The following is a 15,986-nucleotide window of genomic DNA, read 5'->3' as shown; positions in this document are numbered from 1 at the left end:
GACTCCTGGACCCCCAGAAAGTTGTGTTCATCCCTGAGTGACTGCTGAAATCAACATTCCGTCAAGGTTGGCAGTAGAGTTATCCTATTTTGCAATCTTGCTGATGTCGTTCCAGAAAAGAAACTCTTGCCATGAAAACCTCAAAGGAAGTTGATATCAATGGAGGGTCTTTTCAGAGAGCATAGATTTTAATATACATAAAAGAGAAAATTATTAAATCAGTTTTCTTTCTCGAGTATGACATTTTCTGAAATAGATTTTTTTTTTTGAAAATAAGTTTCTCCATGAAGAGTGAGTGCCAGGTGAGCAGAAGTTGGAGCAGTAATATTTGAAGGCTATTGCAGTAAATCCAGATGAGATATGAAAATGACTAGAGTTAGGAGGTCCCATTTTGCCTCAGTGATAATGAACCTCGTATCCATGAGAATGAAGGTTTGGCCTTGCTCAGTGGGTTAAGGACACAGCATTGCCATGACCTGTGATGTAGGTTGCAATCTCAGCTAGGATCCCACATTGCTGTGGCAGTGGTGAAGGCTGGTAGCTATAGCTATAGCTCCAATTTGACATTTGACCCCTAGTTAAGATTGCAAAGGAAGATTGATTTACAATTTGGGAGTAGAATTTATAGATTTAGTAAATTGTTGAATAATAAAGCATTATATTTTATTATTAGCCATTATTCTTATGATAATATTATTATCACCATTAACTCCTATTGTTCCTCCTATTGATAATTGCTTGAGGGAAAAAAACTTTTTAAGCAAAAATATTATAGATGAAGTTGTTGTCCTAAATATTTTTGACTCCATTTCCATCCACATGGAGTCAAGGCATCCACATGTGGAGAGCTAGGCAACAACAACAAGAAAGGAATTTTATATTTTATGAAATATCTTAGAACAAGTAAACAGAAGTGGGTATTTTTTATAACAAGGAAAGAGAAGTGGATATTGCTGGAAGGAAGGCCAAGATCGTCAAGATATCTTCATGACTTACCCTCTCCATTCTAAGACATTTCTAAAACAAAATAACCTTAATTTGACCTAGAAACTCAACTCAAACTCAACTGTGGTAAGAGTAAAAATATATATTTTCTCTTTTTCTTAAAGATAGATGTGACTTAGCTAAAAGGGCACTTTACTTAGCATCAAGATATTTATATTCAAATCTCACTGCCTTAAACTGAATTTGAATTATCTCACTCTTAAACTGAATATATTTTCTTCTGTCAGTGATGGCCTCTTAACCAGAGTATCTAGCAGAATTATGAATGAGAAATATTAGAGACTATTCTGTTCAAATGAACATTCAAATAAAACCAGAGGGAAAAAATTCAAAAATCTACTCAATTGAAATGCATCACATGATAGCATATTTTAACATAATTTTAAAATTATTACGGATTTGCATTTAACTTTAAGCCCCTTTCTTTTGATATTTTCTAAAAGATCTTTGGAAACTCTCATTCTGGGAGGTTGTTTGCTATTTTATTGACTTTTTTCACCTTTTTTTAATCCGAGTAGTTACATTTCATTTTAATTTTTTTTTATTTAATTGTCCACCTTTAATATCAAATTACACAAGAAATGCTGATTTAGGAGTATGTTTCACTGAAAAAGCTCACTATTTCATCTAATTTAGGCAGTTACTGCTGACAGGAGGTAAGCAAAGAAATGCTGCACGATGAAGCCCCCCCCGGAACCTCGCATTGAAGCACAAGAGGCGGAGCCGAGGGAAAAGAAACGCGGGAGATGAAACTTAGGGGCGGGGACGCGCTGCCGGGTCCTCCGACAGGGTGCGGCGTCAGGACCACTTCCGGGTGACGTTGGGGTCCTCCATCCGCCTGAGGGCGGGGAGCCGCGCCACTTGCACCCACCTGAGAACCTGGAAGGCGGTCGCGTTCCGTGAGGAAGGATCGGCTCAGCAGCTTCTCAGCTATGGTCTCCAGGCGGTGGGCCATGTTGCGCTTCGCCTGGGCGGACAGAGTCCGTGGCCGCCGGTGTGATGCTTCCGGATCCACTGCACGCCTGGGATACGGTGGGAGCGCAGGAGCCAGGTCAGGAGCAGGGTGCGGCCGCGAGCCTCGGAGCCGCCCTTCGCACCTCATTTTAATCTTTAATACAAAGTACACACATCAAAGTCGTCCCAACCTACTGTGCATTGATTGGGAGAGTCAAGGAAGAGATTTTCGATTGTGAGTTTCTTGCACTTGGCTAAAGCCCAGGATTAGTTTGAGCAAGAGATTATCATGAAGACAGTGAAAGGCGTCTGTGTCTTTTTCATCCTGCATCTGTGTTTCTTTGACCCTGGAAGGACTGGAAAAGTACTTGTATGGCCGGCAGATTTTAGTCACTGGATTAATTTAAAAGTTATTTTGGAAGAACTCCATCTTCGTGGGCACGAGCTGACCGTCCTGGTACCTTCACCAAGCCTTCTGCTTGATCATACCAAAATCCCCTTTAAAGTGGAGGTCCTTCAACTTCCGGTAACTCAGGAAACTCTCATGAAAGAGCTGGATACGGAGCTCTATACAGCTTCTTTTGAACTGCCGAAACTCTCATGGTGGGACCAGCAAGTAGCACTGACAAAAATGGTAAAGAGATTTTTCATAACAGCCAAAAGAGTATGTGACAGCGCTGTCACAAACAAGGAGTTACTCAGCAGGCTACAGGCAGCTAAGTTTGATGTCTGTATTGCAGACCCTTTAAGCTTTTGTGGGGAGTTGGTGGCTCAGCTCCTCAATATTCCATTTGTTTACTCTTTTCGAGCTTCCTATGGTAATACAATGGAGAGATTGTGTGCTGGACTTCCTATGCCTTCTTCCTATGTTCCTAGCAGCGCATCAAGGCTGACAGATAAGATGACTTTTATGCAGAGGCTGAAGAATTGGTTATTGTATACAATGAGCGATGTAATGTATTTATATTATCTATTTCCAGAATGGGATGAGTATTACAGCAAGGTTTTAGGTAAGAGAAGTTGCATGTAATAATGATTCTTATTTCGTATGTAAAATGTAAATACTTATCTGACCGTATGAAAACTTATAGAAGGTAATTTTAAATGAGGACCCATGCTCCTTTTGCTAAAATGTTTTGAATGAAAAAAATAATTTTTTCATTTTATATGATTGAGTAGTGACCATATATCAAAGAAAGATTATTCTCTACATATAAATCCTGTTTGATGCTACTAATTTTTTTTTTTCAGAGTATCTGGAAAACTCAAATCTGACAGTGTGCTTAATTTCCATAACTTTGGACTACTTCCCTCTTGTTTACTTTTCCTTTTATACAGCTTGCTTCTTTCTGATTAACCTGCTGTTTCTCAAGCTTCCTGTTTGGATCCTATTAAGGCTTGATTGGCTGGTTCCCAGGCTTGGCATGTCATGAGCATGAAACTAAAAAATCAATAAATGTGTTTTGGTTTCTCTTCCAAAGGGGATAAAAGGAAGATGTTTTTCTAAAGGACCATGTGTGTAGACTTTTAAACGTACTGTTTTCTTCATGTTGTTCTGCTCATAAATGTGTTAGAGTCAATGAGTGAGCACGAAGATATTTCTCTTTCAGGAGTCCATTTATCCTTTCTTTTCTTCTTTTGCATAATTGATTTTTTTAATTTAAAAATGTTAATGTAATTCTGTTAAGGATGCTTTTGCCTAAAAAGGAGTTATCTTGAAGAAGCAATACCTGCTTACATTATTCAGTTAGATTATTTTAAGATATAATTAACATTTAACATTGTATGAGTTTCAGGTGTCAATGAAAATTAATCAATATTAATCTAGCCAGTTTTAGGATTATAACCCATGAGACAGTCTTTCAGAAATCTCTGAGGAGTGTTCTGCCCATTAGAAGTCAAAGCACAGTTGTATAAGTTTTTGAGACAAAAGACTATATATCAGAATAATAGTGAGTTTACATATGCCAGCAAGGTGAATAGTGGGTCATGGTGACTCCTTAAGGATTTAAGGAAGGAATATCATCTTGTAAGGAGTTATCTTGGTGGCACCAGGAGGAAATTTTATTTTATTTTATTTATTTTTTTTGCAAGTAGGCATCCTTGTGTATTCTGAGAGAATCTAGTTAATATATAATTCAGATATGCAGTGTACACTAAGGTGGAGTCGGGTGGTGGCTGAAATGGCCGAAAAAATTTTATGTTGAATTTTCCTTGTCCTATCTTAAAATCATTTTATCTCAGGTATACAACATAATGATTGTGTATTTGTACATACTGTGAAATGAACAAACAAGAACTCCAGTTAACACTCATCGCTACACATAGTTACAATTTTTTTTTTTTTATTTTTGAGATGAGAACTTCTAAGATCTACTGTTTTAGCACATTTTACACATACAATACAGTGTTACTAACTAGTCACCATGGTGTATATTACATCCCCAGGACTTAATTTAGAACTCTAAGTTTGTAGGTTTTCACCACCTTCACCTACCTATGGTGCCCACCTTCTAACCCTGGCATCCAGCAACCACCATTGTGTTCTATGTTTTCAAAGTTCATTTTCTTTTTTCTTGTTTTATTTTTAGATTCCACATTTAAGTGATATCAAACAGTATTTGTCTTTATCTGACTTACTTCATTTCACATGATTTCCTCAAGTTCCATCCATGTTGAGGCAAATGATGGATGCGTTGTCCCCTTTTCTTATGATGGCATAATATTCTATCATATATATAACCATAATTTCTCTATTCATTCAGCGTGAAAAACATTTAGATTGTTTCCATATTTTGGCTACCGAAATTATGCTGCAGTGTTGCAGTGAATATATGTGTGCCATAGTAATTTATGTTTTTTGAGGAAACTCCGTACTGTTTTCCATAGTTTTGCCCCAGTTTACATTCCCATCAACAGTGCACAAGAATTCCCTTTTCTCCACACCCTCACTAGCATTCGTTAACTCTTATCTTTTGATGATAGCTATACTAACAGGTATGAGTTGATAATTCTTTTGGTTTTAATTTGCATTTTCCTGCTGTCTAGTACTAGTGAGCACCTTTTCATGTACTTGTTGGCTATTTGAATATCTTTGGAAAAATGTCTGTTGAGGTCCTTTGCTCATTTTTTTCATTGAATTCTCTAGGGTTTTTTTTGTGCTGAATTCTATGAGTTCCTTAGACATTTTGGATGGTAACCCTATGTTTAACATACAGTTTGAAAGTATTTTCTTTCATTTCATAGGTTGCCTTCTCCCTTTGTTGATCATTTCTTTGCTGTACATAAGTTTTTCAGTTTTAAATAGTCTCAATTGTTTATTTAAATTTTGTTGCTTATGATCTTGGTGTCATATTAAAAAAAAAAATCATTTCCAAGACCCCATGTCAGGAAAATTATTTTCCATATATCCTTCTAGGAATTTTATGGTTTCAGGTCTTGGATTGAAGTCTTTAATCTATTTCCAGATAGTTTTTGTAGTATAGTAAGATTGGGGTCTAGTTTTGTTCTTTTGCAGGTAAATGTCTATTTTGTTCAGCAAGAATTATTTAAAAAACTGTCTTTCTCCATTGAGTATTCTTGGCTTCCTTGTGAAATATTAGTTGACCATATATGCATGGGTTTATTTCTGGGCTCTTGATTTTGTTCCATTGGTCCATGTATCTGTTTTAATGCCTGTACGACATGGTTTTGATTATTATAGCTTTATAAAATTGCTTGAAATCAGAAAGTGCAGTGCCTGTGTGTTGGTCTTATTTCTCAGGATTGCTTTGGCTATCTGGGGTCTTTTTCAGTTCCAGATAAAGTTTGAAATTGTTTTCTTTGTTACTGCTTTTGACAAAAGTATCTCTAATAACATATTATTGCTAAAAAAAAATAGTCCTTAAAAGTTAAAAATGTCCTTTATAGTTGTGATCTCTTATTTTATAGTTGTTTCCTTTTCCCTTTAGTGGGGAGTACCTGTTCTAAATTTCCTCTGAGAAAATATTTTTTCACCAACTCACAAACAATATGAGTGTTTCTAATGAAGGATGCTGCCCAGGGATAGATGTTCAAAAAGGCGTATGACCTAATCAAGATTGACATGTTCCATTGAGACCTTTTTCTGGGCAGTTTGTGACAGAAACAGATGGTTATTTCTCTGGACTTGACCCTTAAAAAATGGAAACTAAAAAAAGGTCTGAAATCTCATCCTCGTGACATTTTCTGAGTCATGGATCAAGCAATGTCTGATCTACCACTGTATCTAAGTTGTTTGCTTATTCCTGGGTCCAGTAGTTTCATACTCAGTTTTGAAAGCTCTTTTGTAGTGAAGCATTAGGGAAAAGATGTAATTCTGTCGCTGATTCTTTCCTTACTCTTTGTACTTTAGAGTATTCCTTTGGGGGTTATATCAATAATCTGAGAAGTCTCTGCCTGATAAGTAGAAGAAAAATATTTCTTTTACTCTCCTAAGTTTTAAAATGCTTTTAGATAGAGATTGACATTTGGAACCAATTTAGACTTCACTATATAATGTATTCCAAGTATGTTTTTCAAAATTAAAAAATACATATTCAATTACTAATTCAACTATGTAATTAATGTGTTTTAATAACTGAGAAGAAAAAAGTAAGATGGTGTCTGGTTCAAAAAATATTTTAAACTATAAACATTTCAAGAGAAAAAGAAATGTTAGACTAATACTGTTAGGTTGGAGAGAAAAATGGTCAATGTCTTTAACAGCAATAAAATCATAATTTGGGGGGGTGGTCTTTTCTACCAGGCAGAAATATGCAAGTTAACATTTAACTTCATGATATCTAAACACACACATCCACAATAAATCAAATAAATAACCAAATGAAACATAGATACATTTTTCTAAAGATATAAATAATCCTTTATTCTGTATTTAACAAATGCCCCAGCATACTACCAAAACGGCATTACTTTTGGAAATTTGGGAAATGCTTTTACAAATTTGAGATATTGTCTCACAATCTCTTTATCCATATTAGTTATTTATTTCTTTTCATACTATATTGTGTTCATTTCAACAAAATGCATTAGGCACACTAGATTGATCTCTAAGGAGTGGAGATTTAGCAGGAACAAGATATCATCTTAATATGGAAGAAAGTGAATTAACCGTTTGACCCCATAATTCCACTCATAGGTTTATAACCAAAAAAATGAACACATGTATCCACACAACATATACATGAGTGCTTGTTGCACCATTATTCATAATAACCAAATATGGAAACAACTGGTCTTTAACTGATAAATGAACAAAATGAAGTATAGTCATACAAAGAATTATTCAGCAACAAAAAGTAATGAAGTACCGATACATACTACTACATGGATGAAACCTTGAAAACGTTATGCTAAGTGAGGGAAAGCAGCACAAAAGACCATGTAATATATGATTTCATTTATATTAAGTGAAATAAGATTACTCTGGAATAGCAAATAAAGTCAACTAGTGGCTGTTAGGGGCTAGGAAGAAGGGAAAATGGATAATGGCTGACAATGGATACAAGATTTCTTTGGGTAGTGATTATATTTTCTAAAATTTAGTACTGGTGATGATTTCACAATGTTGTAAATATACTAAAACCCACACTGTTGTTTATTTAAAAGGAAAAATTGTGTTATATAAATTATATCTCAGTAAAACTGCCATAAATATGCCAGTTGTGGGATTAAAGCATCACACACAGAGAATAAGATTGTACGCATGACTGACACTGAGAAGGCTCCAAAATGGGATATGTACTGGATTTGAAACTGGTTTTTGAATACCTCTCACATTACCAAAATCAAACCCCTAAATGAATGAGAGTTGCTTGTGATCTCATACACAGATAGATTGTGCTGGTCAGTTCAAAACCCCTCATGTTTTGTAATCGAAACCTTAACAAATGAAGAACATCAAGGAGAATATGTAAAAAGCCATGTGGTGTGAAATCAGAGGGCTGTGGTTTCCCCATTACAGTGATATGGAGTCATACTTCAGAACTCTGGTAAGGGTCTTTATACCAGAGCAGTTATGTAGCAATAAGAAATGAAGCTTTGGTTTTAAACTAAGAAAGATAGTTTAATTCAGAGTCACTATTTGAGTTCTTATTCTGTTAATACTTCTTTGCACTTTAGTTGAAAGGGGCCCCGTTTGCACTGTTTGTCAGCTCAATATGTCAAAATAGCAAATGTTTTGTGCCAAATTATTATGCAGTGCTGTATCTTCACCAAAGAGGAAAAAAAAAAAAATCTCATGAAACGAGAACTTTCTTTTTGTTTACCAAAGGAGATAATCACTTTAAAATGTTTATTAAGAGATTTCCATTCTGGATAGGATGTAATTTGTTGTGACAGCAAACTCCCAAACAGCAAGGGGGGGAAAAGATGGATCAATTACAAAAGCTGATTTTTAAAGATATCAAAGTTTTGGGGAGCAATGAGAATGAGATAAATTGAAATTCCAGAAGAGGATGAGACCATAGCAGAGTTCACTGGCAGAGTTTCTTGTTCCTTGATGGGAGGATGTGCCCATTCTGAGCATGGAGTAGGGCTCAGGCTTTGCACAAGATGAAAGACCATTGGCAGAGAGAAAGCAGCAGGCTTTTGGCTTTGTCTAATGCTTAATTTTGTGTCAGATTATTCATAATCTCACTGTTTTGTAATCTCAGAGGAAAAGGCCAATTGATTTCTCATGGCTAACATAGCATGAATATTTTTTTCCTTACAAAATTTCATGATAAAATATTACCCTCTATCATCCTTCTTTTTTATTCAGGAAAACCTACCACGTTATGTGAGGTTATGGGGAAAGCTGAAATGTGGTTGATTCGAACTTACTGGGATTTTGAATTTCCTCACCCTTATTTACCTAATTTTGAATTCGTTGGAGGCCTTCAGTGCAAGCCTGCAAAGCAACTACCTCAGGTAACTAATTGTGCTTATTTTTGTCTGTTTGAGTATTTACTTCTTAGAATGATTTCTGGTTTATTATTTATAGTGTTTGATCCTCAAATTGAAAACTGGACACAGGAATTAATAGGAATTATCCACTTAGAATATGATACTGGCATAAATATTAGTAATATCACCATGGTAAGTGTTAATGATGTTCATCAAATATGCCAGATATTTGACACAAGTTGAATTCCTAGCCCTTCCATTTAGTGAAACTGTCCAGTACTCAGTTTTGAACTGAAGCACATCACTTCCAGTCCAACACTTAACTGTCAAGCCTAGATACACCAGAGGTCTCCTTTCCTCTGTTCTGTCAATGGAGTGTGTTCCTGAGTGGCTGCGCTGTCAAGCTGAGTTAAAGAATATATGTAACAATAGAAGGACAGATGGCAAGAAAAATAAGCTGTTATTTTAAGCCACTGAGATTTTGGAGGTGCAAGTTATTGAGTATAATCTTTTATGGTCTCATCCTCTTCTGGAATTTCAATTTATCTCATACTCTAAGAAGTGATGATAGTAGGGAAATTGCAATACTTTGAGAGAAGATCAAATAGAGATGTGATGGACCATCCAGAATCCTGGCAGAAGTTCAGTCATGATGACCTATCTGGTTTGAATAGAGGAGAGAAATTAGCCTGGAGAGATGATCGCAGGATAAGTTATGAAAAAACAAATGGGTGATATTAAGTGTTCTTTACTTCAAATTTAAGGTCAATGAATAATCAGTGTACAATTTTTAAGCAGCTTACACTTTCATAAATATTGGCTATTGAATTGTTTGGAATGAAGTAAGATTTAAAATGGGAATGTGCTGAGATATTGGTGCAATAGTTTATGCAAGACATTCCAGAGATAAGCTATAATATGATAGCAATTTTGAGTATACATGGAGCGATTTAGGTAGTCTTTGCAGAGAAAATCAGTAGGATTTGCTGATAGACTGGAAGTAAAAAGGTTATGGGACAGAGTTCCAGAATTATTTTTTGACTTTTTGTCTCTTTGTATATGTCATTCCTTTATATTTTTTGTATGGGCAATTTTGTGGAGGATATTAACATGTACTAAAGTGAAGAAGTAAAAGGGAGCAGTTGTGAGGGAAAACAATTTGTTTGTATTTGGGGATGCTGAATGAGATACAGTGCAGTGTCTAGCAATCAGCTATGCAATATGTTGTTTTAATCTCAGGGGGCAGGTCTATGCAATATTTGTAGAGACATTTTCATTCACAGCAAAATTAAGCACAAAATACTGAGATTTCCTACATGTCTCCTGCCCTGTCCCATATACAGCTTCCCTAATCAGCAATATCCCACATAGGTGTGGCATTAATAACTACCAGTGTTCATAATTTACAGTAAGATTAAAATAATAAACTTCTTAGAGACATTTACATTCACAGCACTATTGATCATGAAGTACAGAGGGTTCTCATCTATCTCCTGCCCCCTCTCATACACAGCATCCCTCCCCATCAGTATCCCACACAGGTGCGGCACATTTGTCACACTTTAAGAACCAACAGTCACATGAATGTCAGCCAATGTCAATAGTTAGCAATAAGGTTAACTCTTGTGTTGCACATACTGTTTTGATAAATATACAAAGACATGTATCTACCCTTAGACTATAATACAGAATATCCACTATCCTAAAATCATCCGTGTTCCACTTATTCATCCTTTCCTGCCCCCATATCTCTGGAAGTCACTATTTTTTACTTTCTTCATGGTTTTGCCCACTCCGTTAAGCGTTAGTTTTGAATTTGGGCTGTTAGTTATATGAAGAAATGATTTTGTGTTGGCTGTTTATTGTGAACATTACATCCCTCAAAATAAAAAACAGAATCTGGGTGGAGCAGAAGACCCTAAGTCAGAGGTCTAAGGTTTCTGTGAACAGAGATTGTTCCTGAAAACCTGATAGCATTAGAAAGCATGAAAAGTTGATACTAGAGTAAAGACATAAAGACAATAATATTTTTTTAAAAGTAGAGAAAGGAAAATGGTTAGAAATACAGTCAGAAGAAAAGAGGACAGAGATCCTGCCTCCTTCTAGATACTATAAGTGGGGTAGAAGGAGTATACTTAAAGGATTATAGGGCAAGACTTGAGGTTGAGGTCAGACCAGGAAGTACATGGAATATTCAATGAAGAAGCTGAGAATATTTGGGGATTTTTAAATCATGTAACAGGAATTTTTACTTTACACTGTTATATGAATACATGAATATTTTGATAAGATATATGATATCGGATATGCATTCTACATTGTTCCAAGTCACTGTTTCTGCTCCTGAAGTAATCACTTAAATGTTCTGGGGCCTTTTTTATTATGTTATTTCATAATTTTTGATAAAAGATCTATGCCTTATGAATATTTAATTCTAAAGGCATAGAAATCAAATGTTGGGATAGTGTGAGACTTACATGCATATTTGCTATATCTTAATAATTCAGAAATATTCAGAATTCTCCTGTTGCCTTATTATTGACCCAGTAACACACATACGTGTATATATAATGTGTGTTTGTGTGTATTTATGATCTTGTTTATTTTACCAACGATGTGGAACCAAGGATCTAACTGAAGTTTTTTATGTGAACTTGAGGATGTCAAGAAAGTATAAGAGCTTTCGAGTATTGAAAGGAATCTTGTTTCTGCTGTCTCCACCCAGCAGAGGGCTCCCTGGGGCACTACAACAGCACAGTCATGTCTCTGGAGCCAAATAATGCACATGATCTCACACACATGAAATAAAAACTTTTCTGAAATCTTTGATAGCAGTAAAATATAGCAAGCATTTTCATGACATTTAATTGAATAATTCATGTGATTAATTTTGGCTTTTGAATATTTCGAAAAGATGTAAGTTTATAATACAACTAATTATAAAAAGCAGAGACTGGGAATTCCTGTTGTGGCACAGTGGAAACGAATCCAACTAGGAACCATGAGGTTGTGGGTTCAGACCCTGGCCTCGCTCAGTGGGTTAAGGATCCGGCATTGCTGTGAGCTGTGGTGTAGGTTGCAGATGCCTCTCTGATCTGGTGTGGCTGTGGCTGTTGCATAGGCTGGCAGTTACAGCTCCAATTCGACCCCAAGCCTGGGAACCTCCATATGCTGTGGGTGTGGCCCTAAAATGACCAAAAAAAAGACAAAAAAAAAAAAAAAAAAGCAGACACTAACGGGCACTGAATCTACATGTATCATACTAATGCAAGAGCCAAAGTGAATGTGCAAAATAACATAAAGAAGATGAAAAGTAAAGTAATTGTGAAGTTTGAGGCTCTAAAAGAAAGGAACACGATAGGAGAGCCCAGTAAAACTTGAACCTTTCCACAAACATAACCACATTTGAGTTCATGTAGATACAGTGAGTTAGGGTAGGTACAATGAGTTAGGGTAGGAACAGTGAGTTAGGGTAGGTACAGTGAGTTAGGGTAGGTACAGTGGCAGATGATAAGTGGAAGCCCTTTTTTTTTTTTTTTTTTTTGTCTTTTTGCCATTTCTTGGGCTGCTCCCTCGGCATATGGAGGTTCCCAGGCTAGGGGTGTAATTGGAGCTGTAGCCACCAGCCTACGCCAGAGCCACAGCAACACGGGATCCGAGCCACATCTGCAACCCACACCACAGCTCACGGCAAGGCCAGATCATCGACCCACTGAGCAAGGGCAGGGATTGAACCTACAACCTTGTGGTTCCTAGTCGGATTCATTAACCACTGCACCACGACCGGAACTCCGGAAGCCCTTTTGTTAACTACATTTGGGCCTTAATCCCTATGCAGATCGCTCTGGTGAATTAGCCTGGATCATTTGGTTAGACTCAACTTTACATAGCTACTTCTTCCCTTGTGTCAAAATCCTATCAATAGTCAGGCAAATATGTCAAATTAATGAGATCCATGTAAACATTAAAATAAAAAAAAAATAGTTCCATCATGCCCTAGGTATAAATAAATATGACTAACATCCATGAGGACACAGGTTCGATCCTTTGCCTCACTCAGTGGGTTAAGGATCTGGTGTTGCCATGAGCTGTAGTGTAAGTTTCAGATAGGGCTCAGATCTGGAGTTACTGTGGCTGTGGTGTAGCCCAGTGGCTACAGCTTTGATTTGACCCCTAGCCTGGAAACCTCCATATGCCGTGGGTGTGGTCCTACAGAAAAAATAAATAAAAATAAATAAATAAATAAAATATTGAAGTCCCATTTTTGGAATAGGTTATTTTCTTCTTTAATTTGTTCCAATCTATTAAAGAAGTAAAAGGAAAACCACACTTACCCACATGCGTGTGTTCTTATAACACTGAGTACAGTAGTCCTCTAGGAAATGTGACCCAACTAGGCTTCTGCAGTGAGACTCAGACTTTCATCTCTTTCTTGTAAGGAAGACATAGGTAAAGGTTGGGGATAAGAGTGAAGAATTTCCCTCCCACTACAACATGATAAGATGTCAACTTGATTCCACATAATTTGTGGAATTATGGAAAATTTTTTTTTAATCTCAAGTCTTCAGAATATGTTAATAATACTCTCAGTTCATATCATACTGTAATCAGCCCACAGCAGACATCTCTTTTGATTTATTTTCTTACATTGTTTTTATCTTCTTCCCTTCCATTACCCCACAACCAGTAACTATCTAGTCAAAAGCACTTAATATTTATCTTCTCATTCCAATTTACACAAATAACTGGATTGTTGAACTATATGTAGTACTGATTTGAGTTCTTTACCTAAATAATGTTATGCTATAATTTATATTTTCTTCATATTAGTCTATGCATTTTAGGGTTTTTTCATATATCCAGGTTTCTATTTATAAATCTATTTCATTTATTCTGACTCTTTCAGGGAGTTTTGTTATACATATTACTACATTTTGCTTATTCTCCACAAAGGACAATCTGGTGTCCCCATCTCTGTCCTACAACAAAGAATATTGGAAGGAAAGTTTGAAACTTGCATATGTTTTAGATTTTTATTAAAAGTAGTATTGTAGAATGATTGGTTACAGATGTACTAAATTTTGTTGTGCATTTAATTTCACTGAATATCTGCACAAATCTATTATTTCATCATGAGTACTTAGATGGTCACATCTTCTACATGTTATCTTCATCTTAATATCATTCTATTTTTAAAAATGTGTGTTTTGTAAAGGTAAAGTGATATCACTTGCTGAATTTTATTTATCTCCATTAATTGCAAAGTCGTACATCTCAGAAACTTATCAGTTATTTTATTTTCTCTCTGTGAAACTTATATACACAATACATTTTTTTCAAATAGCCTATTTTTTCTCCAAATAATACAAATTGTTTCCATATTTTAGAATATTTAGGTATTAATCCTTGATCTAGCTATTGCAAATATCTTCCCCTGTGATTTCATATATTTATTATCATTACCTATGATTTCCTTTTCAAAAATAACATACTATAGTTGATGTAGTCCAATCTTTATTTTTATACTTTATGATTTGTACTTTTCAAATTCTCATTTAAAATATGTGTCTCTCTTCTAGGGTTAAAAAGACGTTCTCTTGTATTTTATTTTTAAATGTATAATATTATTTTTGTGCATGGTATGAGGGTATGTTCTAGTTTCATTGATTTATATGCAGCTGTCCAGGTTTCCCAGCAATGCTTGCTGAAGGGTTGTCTTTTTCCCATTTTGTGTTCTTGCCTCCTTTGTCAAAGATTAATTGACCATAGGTGCCTGGGTTTATTTCTGGGTTCTCTATTCTGTTCCATTGGTCTGTATGTCTGTTTTGGTACCAGTACCACACTGTTTTGATGACTGCGGCTTTGTAATATTGCCTGAAGTCTGGGCGAGTTATGCCTCCTGCTTGGTTTTTGTTTTTCAGGATTGCTTTGACAATTCTGGGTCTTTTGTGGTTCCATATAAATTTTTGGATTGTTTGTTCTAGTTCTGTGAAAAATGTCATGGGTAATTTGATAGGGATTGCATTGAATCTGTAGATTGCTTTGGGTAGTATGGCCATTTTTATATTATTAATTTTTCCAACCCAGGAGCATGGAATATCTTTCCATTTCTTTATATCGTTTTTAATTTCCGTTATTAATGTTTTATAGTTTTTGGCATATAAGTCCTTTACCTCATTGGTCAGGTGTATTCCCAGGTATTTGATTTTTTGGGGTGCAATTTTAAAAGGCATTGTGTTTTTGTATTCCTTTTCTAATGCTTCATTGTTAGGGTATAGAAATGCAACTGATTTATGAATGTTAATCTTATATCCTGATACTTTGCTGAAATTGTTGATCAGTTCAAGTAGTTTTTGGGTTGAGTCCTTAGAGTTTTCTATATATAGTATCAAAATAAATGGATGAAAGACTTAAATATAAGACTTAAATATAAGACAAGACACCATCAAACTCCTGGAGGAGAACATAGGCAAAACACTCTCTGACATCAACCTTATGAATATTTTCTCAGGTCAGTCTCCCAAAAAAACAGAAATATGAACAAAAATAAACCAGTGGTACCCAATCAAACTGACAAGCTTTTGCACAGCAAAGGAAACCAAAAAGAAAACAAAAAGACAACTTTCACAATGGGAGAAAATAGCTTGAAAGGATGCAAGTGACAAGGGCTTAAACTCTAGAATATACAAGCAGCTTATACAACTCAACAGCAAAAAACCCAACCACCCAATTGAAAAATGGGCAAAAGACCTGAATAGACATTTCTCCAAGGAAGATGTACAGATGGCCAACAAGCACATGAAAAAATGCTCAACATCCCTGAGTAGCAGAGAAATGCAAATCAAAACTACCATGAGATACCACCTCACACCAGTCAAAATGGCCATCATTAATAAATCCACAAATAGCAAATGCTGGTGGGGGTGTGGAGAAAAGGGAGCCCTCCTGCACTGTTGGTGAGTGTGTAAACTGGTACAACCACTATGGAGAACAGTATGGAGGTACCTTAGAAATCTATACATAGAACTACCATATGACCCAGCAGTCCCACTCTTGGGCATATATCCGGACAAAACATTCCTTAAAAAGGCACATGCACCTGAATGTTCATTGCAGCACTG

At 35.8% G+C, this 15,986-nt stretch overlaps 1 protein-coding gene across 3 annotated transcripts in view; it reads left to right on the top strand.

Moving 5' to 3' along the window:
* The window catches only part of LOC100624700 (UDP-glucuronosyltransferase 2C1-like), a 38,511-nt gene continuing 24,277 nt past the window's right edge, over window positions 1,753–15,986 (top strand). Inside the window, exons 1-2 of one of the 3 annotated variants that reach the window (XM_003356957.4) lie at window positions 1,753–2,969; window positions 8,741–8,889. In XM_003356957.4, the coding sequence (XP_003357005.2) occupies window positions 2,249–2,969; window positions 8,741–8,889 (870 nt within the window). In that variant the 5' untranslated portion in view covers window positions 1,753–2,248. The remainder of the gene's footprint in view (window positions 2,970–8,740; window positions 8,890–15,986) is intronic. The other 2 variants (XM_021101413.1, XM_013989306.2) reach the window with 2 other exon arrangements.

Source organism: Sus scrofa, chromosome 8 (assembly GCF_000003025.6).
Source record: "Sus scrofa isolate TJ Tabasco breed Duroc chromosome 8, Sscrofa11.1, whole genome shotgun sequence".
NCBI classification, from domain to species: Eukaryota; Metazoa; Chordata; class Mammalia; order Artiodactyla; family Suidae; genus Sus; species Sus scrofa.
This window is presented reverse-complemented; position numbering and strand designations above follow the sequence as displayed.